Here is a 23950-nt window from a genome sequence, read left to right on the forward strand (position 1 = left end):
ATCATATGAAAAAGACCTTTATTTGCATGGAGATGGCCTCTCATGGTCTTCCCTGACCCATCAAGAATCCGCATAGTGAATCAGACTAGCAGGATGCATCCTTTGCTGTTTTGCAGGAACCCCCAGGTGACGGCGGTGGCGGCGGCAGCAGCAGGAGCAGCAGCCAAGTGACAGAGCCCCTCCCGCAGACCTGAAATGCTGTTTCTCAATGAGGAATAAACTGGCACCGGAACATGAGAGCACCCAAGAGAACTACATCTGTCTCCTTTAATTATCCCGTGTACATATTAGTGAGTGGAAGTGCTTTATGATTTCTATAGCTAAGGCCAGCAAAGCTATAGAACACCCGATGTGCAGAAGCACTCTCCCCAACATATAGACAGGCAAATTTAAATCACGTACACTGTGACGGGGGGGGGGGGAGGGAATATCTTTAATTTCCCCAGGGGGAAAAATATACATCAACTTGATCAAGACTGTTACAGTTCATACACGTTTATAGCTCTGGAGACTTGCAATTTTTGTCTGCCTCGCAGAGCATGTTCCATCGAACGGCACTGAATCTGTCTGTTTCCATCTTTTGTATGAGAATTTAAAGCTCTAGTATTTGAACTCTGCACGTACTTTTGTGCTCATAGACCACTTCTGGGTAACTCTGTGCCCATGTTTTATTCAAAACACTGGTGATGTGTGCATAAGTGCTTGCAGGATCTAGGTCCAGAATTGTATCTGCATGATCTGTTCAGAGCCACATCCTTATGGGATACATTTGATCACAGTACATCTAGCCTAGATTTGAAATCTTAACTATGGGTCAAATTCTAGTCTTGTCTGTCATCTCTGCTTTTCTCTGCTGTTAACTCCTCTAGACTGGAGTTTCTCTGGAATTATATCAACAGTGTTTCCAACACTCACTGTTTTGTCGTGAGTGTCGTATTATCTAGTGTTTCCTCCCCCTTATAGATCCAACTCCAGGATTCATGAAATTACAGGAGAATCTTTCAAGGGGGTTTAGCCAAAGTTTGAATTTGTAGAGTGAGTGCAACCAAAAACCAAATGATATATTAGAAGTATATATCACTATATGTGTTTCTAGACATCTTATGATGTCTTAGACATTCTCATAATTTGAGAGGGTGTTATGATTTTTAGCTGATCTTATAAATCTTATAAATAAAGACTTAAGGCCGCTGAGTGCCATGGGGCTTTCTCACAAATAAGTGTGCATTGAATTGCAGTCTTTATTACACGTTTAGGCCAGACCCCAGGGCCAGTTATAATTCCCACTGGAGTCAATGAGACTCATAGTGGTTTAACTGTACACAGAATTCAAGCTTCAGAGCTGGCAGTACTGCACCAGGATATATTCAAGTGTATCTATACATTAAACTTTTCTTTTTTGCTCTTATAATTCACTATGATTAGATTTGGAAGTATTTGTTATTTATTTTTTTGGTGAAATCCAGCAGGTAATGTGGCTGTTTGACCAGAAAAGAAACAGTCTGGCTGCTCCTGTGAACATAAGGACAGCCCTGCTGGATCAGGCCCAAGGCCCATCTAGTCCAGCATCCCGTTTCGCACAGTGGCCCACCAGATGTCACTGGTGTGCTCATGGTGTCTCCCCTGCCTTTAAAACAGAAGTTTGATCTGCAAAAATCAGTAAGTGAAGTTTTTCACAGCATGGAGATAAACATTATTACCTGATAGCAGGTGATATCCAGGCTAAGTTATCCATAACTAAGTCCCATTGAAGTGAATGGGACTTAAGTCAATTGAGACTAATTTGTCTCATTGATTTCAATTGTATTAGTCATGACTAACAAGTCTGGATGTTGTCCAATGTCTGCAGAGTAATCTGCTGTTACAGACACAGAGCAGGGGACAGTAAAAAAAAAGTTGGCAATCCTACTGCAGGTATTTTAATATTTACAGTTTTTAAAGTTCAGCTACCAAAAAATTGTGCATTAACCACACACACACACTTATTCAAAAGTAATGATCTTGATGGCTGAGATTTGAAACTCATCCAGAATTAAACTATGATCATGTGCCATGATCTAAATGTACTTTGGAAAAGAAAGACCACACACACACACACACACACCCCTATTAAGCAATACTTCAGAATTTTTCTTTCCAGCCCCATAAATTTTAATTCATAACAATTCCTCTTGACTTTTCTGTTTTTTCCATGATGGCAATGATGGGCGAAGCCTGACTGTTACAGTTTCCATACACAAAAAGCAGCTATGTATTGCTTTCTCTATATATTTTTGACTGAAGCAATTTTATTATAAATGAGAATGAAACCACCAAGGAAGAATTGATTTTTTTAAAACAGCAAAATCACAATGTGTGCATCATCTTGCCTGTCGTAAACCAGAGATGGAAACTTAAAAGCCAATGGGAGGCAGTGTAGGCGTTTCGATCTTGTGAAAGAGAGTGCAAGGAAACCATACAATGTTGCTCTTTACTGACTCCCACCAATTCCAATCCATTCCTTCCAACCCTGTTTAAACTGTAGGGTCCCTTGGGGCAGGAAGCTGTTCATCATTTGGATTGTTTGTTAACAGCCATGCACAAAAATGGCACTGTATAAATAATAAATATTAATACCTATGATTTAACTGTGTATTTTATAAAATAGGCTTTTGGTGCTATGAAAAGTGATTTGTGAATGTTCTCCTCCTTTATCGTATTATATCCTCTTGTTTACTATCCATCGTACTGGTTGATCCCTATTGTAATTTTCCTCTGTATTATTTGTATGACCTATGTATGCTGCCAATATGCTGTCTTGTGGTTTTGTTTAATCTTTATACATCTGTTCCTTGTTATGAGTGTCACCATTGTGTGTTTGTTGAGTCTCCGTATAATACAGCATCATGCAATCAGATCAAGTGGCCCAAAGAATGGGATGGACTAGAGCAAGGATGAGCCGCTAACACTTTGTGACTATTAATTCCACATCAGTGCATTTACATGAGGTTGGGGCTCATCCTTTAAAAATACACATGGAAGTGCCATGTAACTAAAAATGTTTTTGGAATTAGGATTTAGGCTTCCAGCTGTTGGGCTGTCCTTGAAAAAAAATTACAGCTGGCATTCAGACTAACAAAGCGTTAGTGCAATGACAGTGCGTGTACACTTTGGGGGAGGGATGGTTCTCGTTGATCTCCCCTTCCCTCTGAAGCTGACTGTGACTCCCAAAAATATGTCCTTGAGAGTCGCACAGCCCTCAGAAACATATTTTCAACAATTGCAGGGGGCTTTAGAGTGACAGGTAGATTGACAGCAACCAGCCCTTCCCTGAAGCATGCACAGCAATAGCTACACCAGCGCTTCATCTGGATGTCAGCCAACAATTTTTCAAACATAATGGGAGCTTAATATGCAGAGGAGCCGTGCATTTAAACAGAGCTTTGGTTTCATTTAGCAGCTGAGCTCTTGCAAAATTTACCTTGCTTTTCTTAACTAACAAAATTATGTAGGAAACATCAAGAGGACCTAGAGAGATTTCTACCTATCTAGCTAGAGTTCCACAAGGACACTAAAACCAAAAACTGCAGAATGGCTGTACCACTGCACAGCAAACATACCATCCTAGTGGCCATCCTGCAACCTTCTGGAAAACGCTTTCCTTTGCATGGTGATGCCTGCTAGTTTTGCTTCCTTCTTCTTCCACAGCAACAGTCTGGCAAAGCAGGGCCCATGGCACCCATAGCCCATGTTCAGAAGCAGTAATCCTCTGATTGCTGGCCAGGTACTGATAGCAAGGATGGCTAACTCTTTCATGCCCAGCTTGTGATACTGCACAGGGAGCTGGCTGGCTACTCAGTCTTGGAGACAGAATGAATCTGTAATCTGGTCCAGGCAGCACAGCAGTTCTCATTCTTTATCAGTCAGGATGGGATTTACATTCCTTGTAAATTACAATGAAAAAATAAAGGTGTGGGGTCTCTTCTGTCCAATCAGGCTAGGGGCATAGCTCTACTGCAGACAAACTTTTAAAATAGTAATTTCATCTCCCCAGGGACGGGAACTCTGGGGGCTGTAGTTCAATGAAGGGACCTAACAGAATTCTCAGCCCCCAGTCTACTGTCTGCAGGATTCTGTGGGGAGGCCACATGACAAACTGGCATATCAATGTATGTTGATAGTGTAGACACTCCCTCCATGTGTCCTAACCAAATTTAGCATTTGTATTTTCACCCTGTCCCCTTGACAATAAATGGCTCATCTGTTCTTCATAGATGGGAAGCGAGCTAATAACTTGCTGCAATGTAGGGAGGTAGCCCTTTTGTTTCCTCCGCCCGCGTTGAGCTCCCAAGCTGTACAGGCATAGTAGGGCATAGCCTCCAAACAGTTTTAACAAATGAATAAATGCCCAATATAAATAAACCTAGCCTAGTAAAGCATGTTTGAGAGACCTCACTTCAGATATCGAATTGCAATGTGTTTTTCAATGTACATGTATTTTGCATCCTTCCTCCCTTCTGAAAATGGATACAAAGGCTAAGGATAGGTTATCTTACAAAGCTAGGGCTCTAGGCTGCCTATTGCAAGGCACACATCCCCTCTTTTGGAAGGCAGACCCAGGCAGACACACAGAGACTTCAGATGGTACAGATTATATCCTGCTTTGGACTACATAAATCATATTTCAGATTACATATCAAGATTGTATACATGAGCTTGCAAGGAACAGCATAGAGAATAATGATTAGCAACTACACTTGCTTGTTTAGCATACTATTGTGCATAAAGTGTTCCCATCCCATGTGGAGCAAACTATCTGGGAATTAAACCACATTCAAAAACAGAGAGAAGTATTTTTCCCAACAGAGTGAATTAATCCTATCAGTAGCAACTTGTAAACACAGCGGTCTTCCATGAAATGTCCCAACCAGTAGGTTCACCACCTCTGGATAGGACAGTAACTTCTGTAAAAACAACTAGAATAATCTCTCTACTGGACAGTTAGAGCTTGCATAATTGATACAACCTCCAATTTAAGAGCATTTTAATTTGACAATAGACCCCTATGGGCTTGACAGAAACCTCCAGCATGCGAGGCTGTAGCGAATAAATATAGATCCAAGTATAAATCCATGGGAGCTGAGCAGGTGTTCAGACTTCAGATGGAGAATTATGTCATAAATGTACATACTACACATAATTTGGATATCTAAATGCTCAAGTGCATTATGGCAGGAGTTTTCCAACTGGAGTCCGCAGATCTGCAGCCACAGTGGCCTTTGGCCAAGTTTGAGAACCCCAAACAGTGTTTTTTTAACATCTCTCCTGCCTCCCTCGAAAATGGGCAACAGAGTAGAACCCGTGGCTGACATTCTCTGCTGGGTAATGTGAACAGTACAGCCCCACCCTCTGTGTGCATCTAAAAGACCGTCTGTGGGGTTGCAGTACAGCCCTGTTCTGTTATGAATTAAAATTGCACAATTACAGTTGTACCATGCAACGCTGATTGGAAATAATGGGCATTGCACTGTGAAACTGCAATTGCATAGTTTTAAGTTGCAGCAGAGCAGGGCCATTCTGCAACACCACAGGTGGTATTTCACACCACAGGTGGTACACAGGCAGGGCCATGGGAGAATGTCAGTCATTCTTCAGAACTGAAATGTAGAAACTGATCTACATTAATTCATTCATTCAATGTTCAAGAACATTATCATGTTATAAACAAAACAAAACAAATGCCAAATAAGCTAGTTAAATCAAAGGGCTCACTTCACCTAACCAACAAAATGTTCATAGAATATTTGAACAAAATATTCATAGAATAACAGGACATTATTCTGTATGTTAGCTTTGCTTACCGACATCACTTTTTTGTTTGATATACCACTGGATAAACACTCCTGTGCTGAAGCTGAATAAGTTGCTAAGAATGGCATCTTGAAGAATTGCATTGAAAAATGTTCTGAACAGACATGCATGCCAACTTGCATTCTGATGTCTCACTCTTCAAGGCAGATATCAGATTATAGTGTGGTTTACATCTTTTCCAGCACCCTTGGAAATGGGGTCAGCTGAGGTTCAGACTTCAAACGTAGAAGGATATCCTGAATGTACATACTAGTTTTTATTCCAATATCTCAATTTTCAAAGCAGAGATTATATTACAATATATTTTCCATGTTTCTCTCCCTCTTTCAAACTGGGTGCAGGAGCTGAGCTGATGTTTGAATCTAAAATGTAGAATTGTGCCCTGAACATGTACATCAAAGTTTATTCCAATGTATCAGTGTTCAAAAGTGTTATGTTAAAAACAAGCAAACAAATTGAATGCTGAATGGTCTAATTAAATCAAATGAAGCTCAGCCAACCAAATGTTCATGAAATGGCAAGACATTTCTGTAGGATTCCGATTCACTTGCTGTTTTAAAACTTATAACAGCAAGTGAATCGGAATCTGATGAGTCCTCCTGAAACTGATGAGTACCCCTGTGATGGAGTTGAAGAAATTGCTAAGATGACATTTGAAAATAAAACTATTGTAAAGGTACACAGAACACTGCAGATATGCAGTGAGAAAGCAGTGTTCTTTATCAGGATGCACAACAGTTTGGGGCACTTGTGCGACCACATTTCATATGGCAACTGCAATGAATGTGCTACCACTTTTTTTCACTTGTGCAAAATAGCATGTCAGAACATAAAGTGTTTGCAGAAGGCCTGTGTGCAAGAAGTTAGCAACAAATGTATATCTGTTGCACAATAAATTCATACAGTTTAAAACCTCACAACAAACAGATTGTTTGATCTGCAAATTGGTGTGGAGATATATGATATAGTTCAACTGCTGAAGGTAAAGGAAAGAGTCCATAAGCAGCTCCTGGATAAGAGAGCACCTGGAAACTACCTGCAAATAGCTCTAAGCTGCTTGAAGAAAGACGGGGGAATGAATGTAATCAACAAGGACATATTAAGAGATTAAACCAGTCTGAAGGAAAACAGGGCTACTAGAAATCACAGAGACTGGACAGCCATAGGAAACTAGGTTGGTGTTAAGAGTGGACATTGTGCAGACAAAATTGTCAGGTCTTGCACTCGATGGCTACAGAGTGCCTTTGACTCCTGACTGCCACTACAGTCAGTCAGCAATACATCTGCAGTCACAAATGAGAAGACAGGGCTGGCCCAAGACATTTTATTGGCTTCTACCCCACCCCTACCCCCACACTGCTCTGCCTCCCCCCAAATGTTTACCCCATCCCAGCATATGTGGGCAGTTGGCAGTGATGGGCTGACTGGCCAGCGTGTGGCTTCTTCCTTCCACAACCCCCCTTGGCAAATGCAGAGGGGGCCGTGGAGTGTGAGAAAGCATCCACAGCTCTTCTTTGAAGGGTGGGAGAAGGCCTTTCCCTCCAGAGTCCTCTGCCGTACAGAGAACTCTGGGAGGGAGTGCAGAGTAGAGAGGGGAAGGAAGCAGGATGCTGCAAGAGACTGCCTCCTCAGGCAGATAATCGGGAAGGCAGAGGGTGTTGCTGCCAAGCGGGCAGCTGTCTCTAGCTTTTGTGAGGCCCAGAGCAAATATAGTTGGGGGAGGAGTCCCCGAAATTAACCAATATTATGCCAGAACGAAAAGAGCCTCTGCTGTTATGCAGGTCCCTGTGGGTAGGAAGGTGCATGGAACCAGTTCAGAGGCCCTTTGTGGCCACCTTTATTCAAAGAACAGGCGGTCCCACCAGTTCGAAGGCAGCGGGGGTCCCCCTTTAAGAGTGGGGGAGGGTGCACTTACCCCTCCTGCCGCTTCCCCCCCCCCACTGGCATCAGGTGTTTTTTTAAAAAAAGTCCATCGGGGCGGCAGTGTACCTCCCTGCTGCCCCGTTGCCCTCGTCCTTCGGATATGACTGGAAGTCGCCAATGTGCCTGAGCATACCAGCATGGGCACACGCACGCCACGCACATGCGCACACCCATGCTAGCACACGCAGGCGCATCGGTGACTTCCAGTCATATCCGGAAGATGAGGGCAACGGTGTCACACCCTCGTTCTCAGATAGCGGGGAGGAAGGGGATGCTGACAGCCCTTCAGCTGATGCAGGGGTGCCTGAGGGGCAGAGCCTGGCTGTCGGTTCCCAAGAGACGGCTGAGGCAGGTCCAGTTGATGTCTCAGAGCAGGCACAGCAGTCTGAGGCAGCAGACTGACGAACAGGAGGATGAGCTGTACAGGCAACCCCCATTGACTCCACAGCAGAGACGGGTCACAAGGCAGCAGGCACAGCTAGAATCAATCAGGAGAAATAAGTGCCTCTTGCAAAGGGCTGATAAGCCTTGAATCCCTGCCAGCTGAGAGTTATCAGCTTGAACCATAAAGCACGTCTACAGTTTGCAGTTAGCCCTGGAAGGCAACGTATGTCATCCCTAGTGTCGACAGCTTTCAGCCTGAGCCAGAGAGAGATTTCCGAGCTGTGTTTTGCTTATGCTACCCAGTTTGGTCTTTTGTGAACTATCATCCTAGACTTCCCTACAGGGTGGCCAGATTACTGACAAATAGGGCAGGAGGTATGCTGCCGCCCTGATGGGCTTTTTAAAAAACTGATGCCAGTGGAGGGAAAGTGGCGGGAGGGGTAAGTGCACCCTCCCCCCGCTCTTAAAGGGAGACCCCTGCTGCCTTCAAACCACCCCGCCGCGGTTCTGTGCACATCCCTACCTGTGGGCACAGGATCTTGGGCAATTGCCCCCTTAGTCAACACCACCCCACAGCCCCGGCTGCTGCCTTCTCATTCCCTGATAATTCACCACCTGAGGTGACTGCCTGTTTTCTTCATTATGAGGTGAGCTCTGAGAGAAGAGAAGCAAGAGAGCTCACACTTCCTGTGGCAAATTATCCATGTCTCTTCAGGAAGTCATTCTTCTCTTCTTCAACAACTCTTGATTTTGTACAATATTCTGATAGAACCCTTATTAAATCAAGAGCAGAAAACAACTGGCAGTTCCTATGAGCTGCCTAACCTGAGCATAGCCAAGGCTGGCTTAAAATGATTGTTTTGGAGAATAAAGGTTGAAACTCTTTCTGAGCTGCTTTTCTAATCACCCTTTGCCATGCTAATTCCCATCCCCAGCACACCAGCCTAGGGGGCAAACAGGCCTTGGCAGTTTCCACATCATTGCTTAAGTGGCTGTAAAGTGGCAGAAGGTAATTTAGTCCTTCAGCGGCTCCAGCTCGATTAGGCGGCTGCCCCTCTTTCTTTTCACCTCTGCATTGTTCGTTCCCAAAGAGACAGCCAGGGATAATTGGCTGTCAGAAGGGCAAGGATGCCGATTAAGGAGGACTGAAAGTTGGCAACAGAAGGGATCCACCTGAAGGAGAGCTGCTTTTTCAGCCTCAACATATAACACAAATCACCATATGGTATTACAAACTGCACTGCTGGATCAGAACAATAGTGGCCGGCCTGATTTTTCTGGAAAGCTCACAAGCAGGGCACAAGGACAAGAGCATTCCCCTTTTGTCTGTCTCCAGAATCTGGAATCCAGAAGAGAAAAAAAAGTAAACTGGTTTGGAACTGGAACACGGAGATCTCATTTAACTATCATGACTAGCAGCTGTTGATAGACAAATCCCCTATTAATTTGTCTAATCCTTTTTAAAAGCTAACTAAGCTGGCAACCCCATCATCATATCTTCCATAATTTAATTGTGTGTCATGATGAGACAGAAGTACTTGCCTGTGCTGAACCTCCTGCCAGCCAGGAACAGGAAACAGAATTTTCAAATATTATTTGAATTTTTATACCACCCTTTAACAGCAATCATCAGGGAGATGAACAAATAAAACCAACCAACCAATATAATAAAATAGATTATAGAAAACCATGTATGAAAACAGGGGAGTTAAAGCAGCCAAAATGACATTAAGGATCATCAGATGTTTAAAAGCCTCAGATATTAAAAGCCTTAGAAAATTAAAAAGTCTTTGCTGGTGCTAACATTTAAATTTATAGATTAGACCAATTCATTCTTTTGGCTATGTGAATTGATAATCAGTCCCAGTTGCATGCATGAAAATGAGGACTTCACCTTCATCTTCTTCTCTAGTCCTTCCACATGACAGCTGGTGTTACAGACGACTGTAGTGAAAATGAGAGTCTGTGATGGGATCCAGGCCGCAGGTGGGAGCAATCTGATGTAAGGGGCCAGAGGTGGGCATGCCAAGGAGTATATAGATATCCAAGCTGGTGCTTTATTGATATAGAGGCTGGGTTATCACTCTGCCAGTGGTCCTACAATCTGGGCCAGTACGGTAGGGGTGGGGTTTCATGGTGGAAGGAGGAATCAAGAAGAGTCACCTTGTCATGGCCAGCTCTTGCTCTTCTGCCACTATTGTGGACCTAAAGGGAGGCCCACTGGTCAGCACTGCAGGTGTACTCCCTCCTGGAGATCTCCTTGAGGCAACGAGAGATTTCCCTCTGCAGCTGCTTGGCAGGTTCCTTCAGCCCTAGTATCCCATGGGGCCTCATCCCATATAGGAACACTGGGCTCCACCTTCCAGATAAGCCCCCACCCTGCCTTCCTGCAGGTGATGCGCTTTAGTTCCCGCCAGCCCCAGGAATCGCTGGGGTCCTTCAGTCCGCCCTGCACTGGCTCTGCCACCAAATCCACTGGGGTACTACACAACTGCCACACACTGACCAGCACATAGCTCACAGGGTCTCTTCCGGCCGATCCAACAAGCAGGCATAATAATGGCTAGTCATTACAATTGAACCTAGCTACTGACCTGTGATGCACATCACCAGACCTGTAGAATGCCTGGACTACGGCAGCGTGAGGAAGTACTAAATGATTCAAGATGGCTGTTTATCATGATGATGCTCCATCCACCAAGCCAGCATTCTTAGGGGCCATTCACACGACCAGGGAGTGGTTGGATGTAGGTAAGGCTACATGAAGCTTACCTTCCCCCCCAGATGATCCATGTATTATTGCTGGAAGCACGAATCACACTCCCAGACGAATCACACTCCCAGCGGAGCTCTCGAGGCTGGGATGATGTGATGTCCGGGATGATGTGCCTCTAGGTATCCCAGAATGCTCCATGTGCTGAGCACCATACATTGGGTGTCTCCACAAGCTAAATGAAGCCTGAGGATACACATGATTCTGGAGTCCAGGCTAACAGTGCATTGGAGCCGTTAACCCAGGCTGAAAACTGGGCTAGGCAGCGCTGTCCCACTGGGATCGGGCCCAATCCTGGCTGTTCTCACATGCAGCCTAACACAGGCTGGGCTTCCCTAGCCTGGGTTAGGTTGCGTGTGCCAACAAAATCATATCTCAGTGTGTCTCTGAATACCAGTTTATGGGTGGTAAAGAATCCTGACCTGATCTTGTGCTTGTCTGATGACACCCATACCTGCATGCTCAGGCTGTCTCCACTAGAGCAAAGCCTGACTGAAAGCAGGGGTTTGCAACAGAAAGCAACAGAAATATATGTATCTAAGGAACCTAATGGTGCCGCGGAAAATGACTTGCCTAGCAAGCATGAAGTTGCTGGTTCGACTCCCCGCTGGTGTGTTTCCCAGACTATGGGAAACATCTATTTTGGGCAGCAGCAATATAGGAAGATGCTGAAAGGCATTGTCTCATACTGCATGGGAGGAGGCAATGGTAAACCTCTCTTGTACGCTACCAAAGAAAAACCACAGGGCTCTGCGGTTGCCAGGAGGCGACACCGACTCAACGGCACACTTTACTTTACTTTAATGAACCAAACCTAGGGTGACCAGCAGCAAAGGAAGACAAGACTCCACTTTCTTCTTTAACTTGTTTAGAAGAGAAGTTTTTGGCAGGCGCCACTTTTTTCATCCTTGCATGATGAACTGAGCCTGCCAAAATCCAATCTTTGACATAACAGTTAAACTAGGCACAGGAACTCCATCCATCTTTGCATATGACCACCACCCCAATCAAACCCTGAGACATCTGTTTTAGAGCATGTCTTCATTACTGGGCATATTTCTGTTTTAATCAAGTAATTACAGTCAAACAGAGGAGTGTACAAGAGAAAGGACTGAACCCTGTGACATGATTGCTCTTGCCACCAAAGACCTCCTGACCTTGAACATACACACACCCAATGCCTACAGCTGCAATGTAGGGGGTGCAGCAGGGGGCACAGTGCAAATTTCAAGGGCTGGGCGCACACCTGGATTTCTCCCAGCACAGACAGGGCATTTGAGAGAAAAGGGGAGATGGATGGAAGAGATTCATTATAAGAGAAGGCAGACTTCATCACATATTCTTAACAAGCAATCTCGGCTGATGATTGGGGATTCCTTCGCATTATAATTTTCCTTGCTGTGTGGTTAATGATGATGATGATTGCCCTGTCTTCAAGAAATGGGGCAAATGGACTGCATGTTTATATACTTCAGAAAGTGTCAGCAACTTGTTTCCACAGGCTTGTCTGAATTTGAAGCCGAAAGCTCTGAATGCCACTAAGTATTTTCATTAGCACCTTGATTACAATGTTTAGCTACAGCTATCTGTCAAGTAAAATTAGATTTCTCATTTGACAGAGGACAGTGAGGGGAGTGAACTGGCAAAGAAGCTCCTGTGTGCGGTAAAAGTTATTTGCATGATAGATCTTCTCTCTGTCTGTTTCCTGTCTCTTCAATACAGCTCAGGGATGGGCTGAACACCAATTTGAAGGAGAAAGAAACTCAGCAAACAGCAAAAACTCAGAATCATATACGAAGAAAAATATGACATATTAAAAGGGATTTTTCTCTAGACAGTTCTTGCAGTGTTGGTTCTGAAGAATAAGAGATATTAAATAAGAATATTACATAGTAATGTAGGACTAGATTCTATTGGCACTGCAGGCATGCGGCCTTTTGAGTTACATGCCTCCTAGCTTTCAATAAAAATGCTGAGAGTGAGTTAGTCTCAAGCCAAACATGGGGGCTTCAAAAGGATGGTCACAAATCAAAGGAATATGTCAGAAAGAGCTTTATTCAAGGCCTTGCATTGCTCCCCACTGTGGTGGGTCAGTGACCTTTCCTGTTAGCAGTATCCACTGAATACACACTGCTGTACAGCTCAGAGACTCCTGACCTTCTCTAGTCTTGCTTTGCCCTGCCCTGCCTGTGCAGATCTTTGCCGAGTTCTTTGTTATTCCCACCAGTCTTAGACTTCAGTTTGACCCAGCTTAGCTCTATTCAAACATTAATCCACCTACTGAGCAAAGAGGCACTTTTTAAAGTGAGGATTCTCTTATATTTAGCTGGGGGAGAGCAACTGGCCCTATCCAACCCCAGCATAGAATCTCTCCAGTGGTGGTTGGTGGTGTATCTTTGTGTTTAGATTGTGAGCATTTTGGGGACAAGGAGCCATCTTATTTTATTTATTTTTATGTGTCAGTTTCTTTGAGAACTTTTGTTGAGAAGCAGTATATAAATATTCATAGTAGTATCAGTAGTAGTATTATGGCATACTATAATACTATGTGGCATAGTATCATAGTAATATGGCATGTATAATTCAATAGTACAGCATACTACTGAACATGTATTCAGTAGTATGAAGTATGTGTGTCTGAATAACTGTGCATGTATTCATTTTAAAAGTGAACCTTTCAGATCTCTCAAATGCATAGTATAGGTAGGCAGTGCACTGCTGTATGTGTGTTCCTTAACACATGGATAACTGTACATGTATACAGATCTGTACATATGCACACTGTGCACAGATTGTATGTGCGCTGAACATGACATGCAAACAGGCTTTTGTCTCCCCCAGTCAGAGTTGTATTCCCATGTCTGTCATACTCCACCCCTGAGCCATCAAGCTGTAGACAGTGGCCGCTTTCGCACATAATGGGGGACCAGAGTTGCAGGGACCTCCAGTTTCCTTATATCTGAATGTATGCATCTCCAGACCCTTCCATTGCATGACCTGAGCTTGCGCTCAGGAGACTCCAGTTTGAATCCTCAGTTTGTAGTGAGTTTCACTGATCCAAACCATGGGTCCATGGGGCCTCCATTCCATCTGAATGGAGCACTGGAGGCTGCATTTGGCCAGACTGGAGTTGAGGGAGGAAGCTCCTCCCTCTCTCCCTCCCTGATTGGCTGTGCGGGCTGTCCTTCAAGCAAGAAGGAAGCCTGCACAGCCATTTCCCCTTCCTCTCTGCAGTCTTGCTGACAGTAGAGAAGACGCTCCCCCTGTCATCTGAATGCAGACGGTGGCGGGGGGTGGGGGCACAACCTCAGGTCCATTGGACCCGCAGTTCTGCATGGCGTGTGGATGAGGCCAGTGTCTCCTCCCTGAAGCACTAGGTACTACTAGCCCCAGCCCTGCCCCACCAAGTTCCTCCCCAATCTGCCAAGCACTGCTTCTTATCCCTCAAATTATTTCACCTGCCTCTCAGGGTCTTAGGTCCCAGAGACCTGGCAGCAAACTTAGCTTTGATCTGTTTCACCTTGTCCTCAGCCAGAGGCTTCAGCCAGGTGTCCTTAGAAGACCTGGCTGTTTGCAAATCTTGGTCCTTCTTTTCTCCCCTCTTGACCTTATCCCTGCAAGAGGACTCAGGATAGACACCTTCCTGGCCTCAGAGACACTGGTACTGTGACACAACCCTCAAAGTAACCATCATCTGGAATACAAGAGTTTTTCACTGTGTGTAATGCTCATTAAAAATAGGATATTGTAATACTAGTCATATAAAATAAATAATATATATCAATATATTTTATCAGAACATAGGAACGTAAGAACATAAGAACAGCCCTGCTGGATCATGCCCAAGGCCCATCTAGTCCAGCATCCTGTTTCACACAGTGGCCCACCAGATGCCACTGGAAGCCTACAGGCAGGAGTTGAGGGCATGCCCTCTCTCCTGCTGTTACTCCCCCACAACTGATATTCAGAGGCATTCTGCCTTTGAGACTGGAGGTGGCCTATAGCCCTTCAACTAGTAGCCGTTGATAGACCTCTCCTCCATGAAGTTATCCAAACATTTCTTAAAGCCATCCAGGTCGTTGGCTGTCAACACATCTCATGGCACAGAATAACACAAGTTGATTATGTGTTGTGTGAAAAAGTACCTCCATTTGCTGGTCCTAAAGTTCCCGGTAATCAATTTCATGGGATGACCCCTGGTTCTAGTGTTATGTGAGAAGGAGAAGAATTTCTCTCTACCCACTTTCTCCACACCATGCATGATTTTATAGACCTCTATCATGTCTCCCCGCAGTCATCTTTTTTCTAAACTAAATAGCCCCAGGTGTTGAAGCCTTGCCTCATAAGAAAGGTGCTCAAGGCCCCTGATCATCTTGGTTGCCCTCTTCTGCACCTTTTCCAGTTCTACAATGTCCTATTTTTAGATGTGGTGACCAAACATTATTACATGATCAAGGACATCAATGAAAAATTCAAATATTGTCAAATGAACAGAACAGCTGCAATTCACAATATCTGTAGGAATGGGATTAACCAGTGGATAGAGATTATCATCACATACTTCTGAAGTTTATGAGGATTATTAATATGAAATGGTGGTTTTGGAAAATGCCGCAGAGTGAACATAACATCAATAATGTCTGACATTTCTCTATAGCACTGAGAGTGCTTAAAAAACTAATTCACACACATTTTCTCAGTAATATTACAATAGCCCTATAAGGTGGACCGGTATTAGAACTTGATAAGGGGCTGACACTGACAGATAGGTTAGGTCTAGGGAGTTCACCCCGGGTGACAGTTGAACCAGGGTTTTCTCATCTCAGTTTTAGCCACTACCCTATGGCAGTTACAACCGGCTGATGGGGAACCATAGGTCCATCTCCCTCATAGCCTTAGTGAAGCAAGCATTACAGTGAAGGAATAGATTGGAAGCATCACTCAGAATTTGCTGGCTGAACTTGAATATATCCATGCAAAAGGCAGCAAGTGTTTATGGCACACTAAACATACACTAGTAGTGGCTTTTGTCATGGCCATCGAGAGACTGGGAAAAATTCTGCACAGTCTAACTTCAGCAGTCGGAAGCCATCTGGGTTGCTGTGCATGCAAGAGCCAGCGTGGTGTAGTGGTTAGAGTGCTGGACTACGACCGGGGAGACCCAAGTTCAAATCCCCATTCAGCCATGAGACTAGCTGGGTGACTCTGGGCCAGTCACTTCTCTCTCAGCCTAACCAACTTCACAGGGTCGTTGTGAGGAGAAACTCAAGTATGTAGTCCACCGCTCTGGGGTCCTTGGAGGAAAAGCGGGATATAAATGTAATAATAATAATAACAGTGGTGGAGGCAAGCGATTGCAAAACTCCTTAAATAGACTGCAGGCAGTTGCTTCATGTGAAATATATCCACTGGAAATAATGGAAGTCCTCTGAAGCAAGGGCCCACACACTGTTTTAAGGAGATTAGCAGCAGCCCACCCATGCAACTGCCCTGGGGAGGCTGCCTTTGGGACCCACTTCTTACCACTGAGGTCAGACTGTGCAGAATGTTGGGCATTATCTCCACACTTGTGGTTTGGTTTGGTTTTTGATCTGATAGCTAAAGCCATTTCTTAACACACACTCATGACAAGAATGGGGTTGCTCGATGGTTTTTGGTGGCTGGTGGCAACTAGCTATGCTCCATCTCACCCACTTGGGTAAGGGCTGGAGAGAAACAGTTGGGATGTAGCCAGCTATCTTGTCCTGGAGTCAAGAACAGGCAGGGCAGGGCAAGGCAAGATGGAACCCTGGAGAACTCCAAGTGAGCAACTTGCTCGGATGAAGTCCAGAGGAAGAATAAGATCTTAAATACCTCCAGCCTCAGACTACCCCACCCTGCCTGGATAGCAGAGAGATTTAAAGGGGCAACCTTCTGCCATGAGCTCTTGCATTCCTCCTCCACTCCTTCATGTTGCTCCTGGTCTGTTGCTAGTGCCAGTGTGCAAGCTTGCAAGAACATAAGGACCTTGGCATGGAAATAGGATTGCCATATTCTGGTTCTCCAAATCCGGGTACCCTAATCTGTATATTATGGAAATTGTTTTGCACATAATTTGCATGTTAGCAGGTATACTTTCCAGTTGCCTTGTATTTGTTCTGGATATCTACCAACAATAGTTGGGGAAGATATCTTTGCCTGACTATTTTCCTTGACCTATTAACAGGAACAGAACAGAAAAATGCACAGCTTTTCAGTTAAGGCTGCAATTCTGTACACACTTACTTGAGAGAAGATCTGATTGAAACCAACGGTGCATACTTCTAAGTAGGCATGCATAGAATGTAAAGCCAAGAAAGTCCTTAAATATTACAATACACAGCCTGGTAGGCAGACAGTGATTTACATCAAAAGCAAGCTATCCTCTCAACTGCCCAGTCCCCTGCTGATAAAAACAAACAAACACCAAAGGCAAAATTCCTCCAGTGGTTACTGTACTTGTGAACCCATCCCACCTAGCCTCCTGTGCTTTACTTGCCTTAACCCAAGTCCAGCAGTTGAGCAGAATAGTGACCACACATTTTGCTTCAGAGCTCCATTTCTACAAGGGCTAGAACTTATCTTAAAAAAAAAAAAAGAAAGCTGAAATTTGGGGGAATCTGAGTGGGCCAAGCAATCTGGATGACTTGCTTAAAATCCGGGTAAAGGTAAAGTGTGCCGTCAAGACGGTGTTGACTCTTGGCGACTACAGAGCCCTGTGGTTGTCTTTGGTAGAATACAGGAGGGGTTTCCCATTGCCTCCTCCTGTGTACTGCCCATAAAATCGGGGGAGATGGCGACCATACATGGAAAAGGTCAGTGGCCTCAGGCTCAGTGGGTGCTGGTTCCAGGGTTTCTTGCTGTGGAGTCTCTCAGCTTTCAAGCTCAGGCTCCAGCCTGGCATCAGCCTGGGGCTGGCTGCCCCAGCGTGGCTGTTCCCCCCTCCAGAGGGTCAGCTGTGTGTGCTACTGCTCATGAGTGGGGGGGGGGTCATGACATTGGCAACAGGAATGGACATCTGAGTTGTGGACTTGGCTGGGGTTCACCAAGCAAATGCTCTTTATTCTCGGAGAGCCAAGGCAGCTTCGCAGATTAGCACTGTCCATCTGTCTGGGGGCCGGCCTGCTCCCTGATGCTCTGAAACGGAACCTTCCCTGGAACTTCCTGCTGCTCAGGGGAGCTGAAAAGCAACATGAGGCCCTTCTTCAGCTGCGCCTGTGAAAGGAGTCATCTTTGTATCTGTCAAAAGGACTCTTTGCTTCCCTTCACTTCTCCAGCAGGCTTTCCCCATCCCTCTGGGAGGAGCTTTCCAAGCAACTAGATTGGAGCTTTCCAAGCAACTAGAGTGGAGCTTCTGTGCTGATTATAAATATGATCTTAATTTTCGCTGACAAAACACAGCTGAGGTTCTGGCTGTGCACCAAGGCAGAGTGGACATCTTCCGAGCAGTCTGGGGAGCATTCTCAAGATTTTCAGCCCATCTGGAAAAACACTCACTTGGGCTGATCTTGAAAGGCCTTTGTCTCTCTGCAGTCTCCCTTGGATGTCCAAGACATCACACTGTTGTATGGGGCAGCTTCCTCTCTATGACTCTAGCAACTGAATCTCCTAGTTAGTACTTGGCCTCTGAGTATGCAAGGGTTTTCGCCAGCTGAACTATCCCAAGGAAATGGGGAGAATACAGTCCAGATGGGCTGCATTCACACACAAGATTAGGTACTGCAGAATTAGCATATTTGAAAATGCCAGAGACTTCCGTTCTTGCTTTCTTATCTGTTTTAGGCCTTGCCCTACTGCAGGGGGTGGACGATCCAGATCTACAAAATCTTTTCAAATGAGATAGCTAATCCTGGAGCTAGTTTTGCATAATCCAGATATCAACAGGGGAATTCCAAGGGGAAGACTTATCCTTGCTGTGTACACTAGAATGGCCACCATTTGAGAAGAGCTAGAAATTAGCAATGACAGCACCAGGGAGTTATCTAGATATGGCTTCATGTCACGGGTTATCAGAAGAGCGAGTCTGCTTCTGAGCAGATTCGGAGCTGCTTAATTTGCAGCATTAAATGGAGCGTTTGCATTTCCTCGGCATTTCCTCAGTTCCTCTCCACATTCCTTGTAGATCTTTCTCTGTGTGTGTTCCTACAGCTTGCTCCAGGTTTTTTCTCCCACCAGTCACATTCCAGAGGAGGCGCGAGACCTCCTCCTCTTCCTCTTCCTCCTCCTCCTCCTTCCTCCTCCTTCTTCTTGGTTGTTAGTTTAACTAGTTAACACAGTGGCGCACCTAGGTCATTTTGGAGCCCAGAGCTGAAGGGCTTTGGAGGGTTCCCTTGCTACCGCGAGGCGCCCCCTCCACTAACACCCGCCCCCCGAAAGAGAGAGAGAGATGCAAGTCTTTTGGCCTGGTTAACTAGCCTGCATGCTAGTTCCTTTGATGTGACTTCAGCCTCAACCCCAGAATCCGAATGGTTGCTGCGGGGGGCGGGGGGAGAAGAGCCTTCCCTTTCAACAGGGACTCATGCATCAAACTTTAATTTTCTGGATGATTGAATTAGTAATTTTTCTCCCTCCTGAACTAAAACACACTTAAGTCTTTGGGATTAATTACCACGTTCTGGTCTCTCAGACGGCAGTATTAGTTATCATTGCCATGTCTGACATCAATCCTGACACCTCATAAAATAAGGACCTGAATTTCACTGATTCAACTGTCTCCCTCAACCCCAGCAGGAGGGGGAAACAGTGATTCCAGATGACACTCGCCAAACATGTCTCTCTGTCCCTCCCCATCCCAAGGCTCACAAAGCCACACAAATGGTGGCAAAAACAGATTACACAGAATGGTCTCTCTCTCTCTCTCTCTCACACACACACACACACACTTAATCACAGGGGTAGAAAGCAGAAGAAGCAGAAGTGAGGTGATGGTTGTCACCCCCTTAGTCAGAGGGCTGGAAAGCATGAAGCCTCAGAAAAGCAGAAGCAGCCCACATTTTGCATTCCCATTTGTGGGTGCTCTAACTCAGGAATTTCTTTTCCCCACTTCTGGACGGCCTCAGTTACGGAAGGACAGCTAGGCATTCGACTATGGTATATTTCTTTTTAACTTCCTCACTCCAAAATGCAATTTTTGGGGAAAAAAGCTGAATTATTGGCAATGGCCACTTCACACACCTCAGGACAGGCATCAGGGCATACCAGAAACCTCGGGTTTAAAAATTTTTTTTTAAAAGCTGTTGCAAATAGAGGACTTTTTTAACGCCGGACATAATTCGTAATTTGGGGGAAACCTGACTCGAGTGTGAACTAGTCCCTGATAGCCTGCTGAGACTTCGGGGTAAATATGGCTGATATGTGAACTCACACCCTCCTTTTGGGAGCGGATGCAAGCTAAAAGCCATGTGCAGAAAAGCTCCATGTTATGTATGTTGACTCCAAAGAAAATCCCACTGTGTTCAATGAGGCTTACTTTCTAGTAAGTGCTTTAGAATTGCAATTTAAGGCATACATCATTTGGAGGTGGCCATCTAAAAAGTAAAAGGCTCCCCAAGGACCATTTCACTGTTTTTGCAGCAGATGTTGGCAGTTCTTGGTAGACTCATTTGGGGAACACCAACACTTGAAGGGGGAGATGTGCATTTGCAGAACATTTAGTGAATAAGGATATTCACTGTGGAACTGCAGCCGAAAGCAACTCCCGAGTTTGTATTCATTTCTCACAAATTCTCAGGTGTTTAGCAATGTGTGTTTTCCTTTTGGCTGTTACAATGTTTACTGCGACACACACAGCGTGGAGTCACTGGAAATCAGTCTGCCCTCAGAAGCCTAAAACAGCCCTCAGGAAGAAAAGAGACTGCCTTACCCATCTTCCATGCTGTATTGTCAGGTTCCTGTTCTCTGTAGCTTCCTTGTCCCTCTTCTACCCTCCAGTTCCCCATCAAATTGATACGTCTGAAACCCTGTGTGAAGGAATGAGGCACAAACCTCTTCTTCATTGTAAATATGTATAGAATGTTGGCTGGTCTCTGTGTAGGGTCAAAATACTTGTTTTTCTGTAGTTTCACATTTGGATTAGCAGTTTGTCAGTTGATTATTTGGAGGGAAAAGAGATTTTTAAAATGGAGATAATTTTTGTTTGTTCTAATTGGCTGGGCTGAGGAACTGTTGGGCCAGAGAAGTGTATATATTGGGAGATTTTGAGAGGGTTTAGGCAGTGAGTCCAGAGGAGCAGTAAGAAGTGGAGCACTGGAGAATCCTGGAGAAAGTCAGTGGGCAAAGAGAAAGGGAGAATCTCTCTGAACCAGAGCAGAAGATTTGTCAGCAGATGCTGAGAGAGTCAGTATTGTGGCTACAAACAGAGCAGATATCAAAGAAGAAGCCAGGCTGGATTGAGCCCAGACCTATGCTGTGTCCAGGACAGGAGACTGCCCAGCAAGCCAGACACTAAGAGGAGAAAAAGTACTGAAAACCAGGGGCGTAGCTAGGAAAGAGGGGGTCCATGTTTGCCCCTCTCCCCACCAGTAGCCCCTCAGAGTGAGGGAGATAAGAAACTGCGAGGGGTGGAGCTTGAGGACCCTCAGGAGCTGGGGGGCTTGGGTTCTTTGAACCCATCTGCTCAATTATAGCTACACCCCTGCAGAGGTCTCTGTGCAGGGACCAGTGTAGAGCAAGGTAGCGGATGCGGTTTTGCAGCCTTTTATTTTGCCTGATATGCTCTCTTAATAACTGGTTTGAGATTGCATTTTTGCTGTAAAAGTAATGTTTTAATTGAATTGATATTTTTAAAAGTAAGCTTTCTTGTTATATAAAGATCAGAAGCTTGTTGATTTATCTCCACCCCATGGCTATCAGCCTTTCCACTCTACTGAGGGTTTTTTGGGTTTTGTTTTGGTTTTGGGGGGTAATATTTGATAAAGGTGAAAGGCTGTTGTAGTGGACCCAGCCATACAAAAAGTCCACTTGGTGGCTGGGGGAGAGCAACTGTCCCTAGCCATCCCCAGCACTGCATCCCTGTGGTAGTTGTTGCTGGTGTCTATCGTATTTCTTTTAAAGACTGTGAGCCATTTGGGGTCAGGGAGCCATTTTATTTATTTATATATTTGTAAACCACTTTAAGAACTTTTGTTGAAAAGCAGTATATAAATATTTGTCGTATTCAAATTCATCTACTGTTTGTTCCTGTTGTTGTGCTCTATAACCCATCAGTTAGTGCTAAGTGTTTGAAGCTGTCACACACTTGCCTGAGAATACAGTGGCTCACATGACGTGGCTCCCAAACACTGCACCCCAGGGCTGCTGCAGATTTCTAAGGCAGCCCTGATGCTGTTCAGAAGCAGCATGTCCACAGATTTCCCCATTCACAAAATGGAGAAACCTGCAGAAGAACTGCTTCCACAACTACAGCCTCTGATCAGCACTGGGGCTGCCCTAGAAATCTGCAGCAACCCTGGGGCACAGTGTTTCGAAGCTGTAGCCATGCATATTTCCCTTTCAACAGTTTAGCTGCACATTAGGGTAGCCACCAGAACTTACTTCTGAGTAAACATGTCTCAGATGGAGTTGCAAGGGCTTGCACAATAAAGCCCATCTGTTTGTCTGATCCATCCAAGCTCTTCTCACCAATTCCTTTCCTTCATCTTCCACTGCAACCCAAATCTTAAGAACATGCCTCCAGTCTTTGCAATCCCTATGGGGCGCAGGGCTGCTTTCCGTGATCAGGCCAGAGAGTCTATTTATAGCCACAATGTCTCACCGGGCAGACATTTATGTGGGAATAAAGATCAGAACATCTAAACCACCATCAAGCAAAATGTGCCAGAGGGAGCATGCTGCTTCTTAGCTTGACCTATCTCTCTTCCTGTTTAACTAAATACTATACTCCCAAAGTCCTGGCACATGTTTATTCTTTGGGAAAGCAATAAAACAAAAATATCCCGTGGGCCAGCCAATGTAAATCGTTAGTGTTTCCTTGCTGCAATGGATGTATGAGCTTGAGATCTGTGGACAGATGAGTGGTAATCTGATGGCTTCCATCAAAGGCTACAGGATGCTGGGCTAATTGGGGGCACTGGATGACTCTATGGGAGTTCAGCCCAGGAAGAATTGGCTGTCTGCTTCATCATGATGCACCCCGCCTCTACCTGCCATTCAACCCTCTTCTAATAGCTGTGTAGTGGTAGTGCCGTATATCTGGGCCAGGTTGCATGAAAACATCCAGGTTGATGGAACAAGCCTTCTCCTCCCCCTTCTCCCCCTTTTTGATCTTCTCTTCACATTGCCTCTCTTGAGGTAAACGGGTTATAATCATGGAAGTCTGAACACGGGAGCAAACATCCTGCTATAGACAAGGAAAGGCCTCATGAAAGCCAGCTTGCCAGTACTCAAGGCCTAGACAATGCTGGGAGACATGGTGCCATTGTCCTGGGGCGTGTGTGACTTTATGTTAGGGCATATTTACACTACAGACATATCCTTTTATGCCAGTTTAACTGCCCCCCCCCCCAAAAAAATCCCTGAGAATTGTAGCTTAGCAAAGATGTTGAGAATCCGGAGTCAGAAAATCCCTAGATCTGCTCACAGATCTACAGTTCCAAAGGTTCTCTGGGGAGAGGGAATGACTATTTCAAGTTTTAGTCTTATTTAGCAAATAAGTATTAAACAATCAGTATCTCCCATCTTGGTGTAGGATGCGTTTCCAGGGCAATTTTTATCTTTTTTTAAAGACTCATAAGAATTACATTCCCTCCCCCACCCCCCAAGAAGGCCTGAATTTGACAGAGCAGGAATGTCTATCTTTCCTTCTACGTTTGGGGGAGGCGAACACAGTGCTGCCAGATCACTGCAGTGATCAAGCCCCGCATTTCTGCATTGTCTCCTCTGAGCAGCTGTCACTGTTACTACTTTTAACAAGAGATAACCAAGGCTTCAAAAAATAAGCAGGAAATCTGGTTTTCAAACAAACAAACCGTCTTCCCAACTCCCTTGTTGAACTCTGAAGCAGGA

The 23950-nt window shown here is 45.0% G+C and overlaps 1 protein-coding gene and 1 long non-coding RNA gene across 6 annotated transcripts in view; one reads left to right on the forward strand and one right to left on the reverse strand.

Moving 5' to 3' along the window:
• CYGB (cytoglobin) overlaps positions 1-2835 on the forward strand; it is a 103243-nt gene extending 100408 nt beyond the window's left edge. For all 5 annotated transcript variants that reach the window (XM_053292266.1, XM_053292267.1, XM_053292265.1 and 2 more), the window contains one exon: positions 117-2835. In XM_053292266.1, the coding sequence (XP_053148241.1) occupies positions 117-171 (55 nt within the window). In that variant the 3' untranslated portion in view covers positions 172-2835. The remainder of the gene's footprint in view (positions 1-116) is intronic.
• Positions 1-23950, reverse strand: part of LOC128343353 (uncharacterized) — a 68913-nt gene that overhangs the window by 43047 nt on the left and 1916 nt on the right. The window lies entirely within an intron of this gene.

Source organism: Hemicordylus capensis, chromosome 2 (genome assembly GCF_027244095.1).
Source record: "Hemicordylus capensis ecotype Gifberg chromosome 2, rHemCap1.1.pri, whole genome shotgun sequence".
NCBI classification, from domain to species: domain Eukaryota; kingdom Metazoa; phylum Chordata; class Lepidosauria; order Squamata; family Cordylidae; genus Hemicordylus; species Hemicordylus capensis.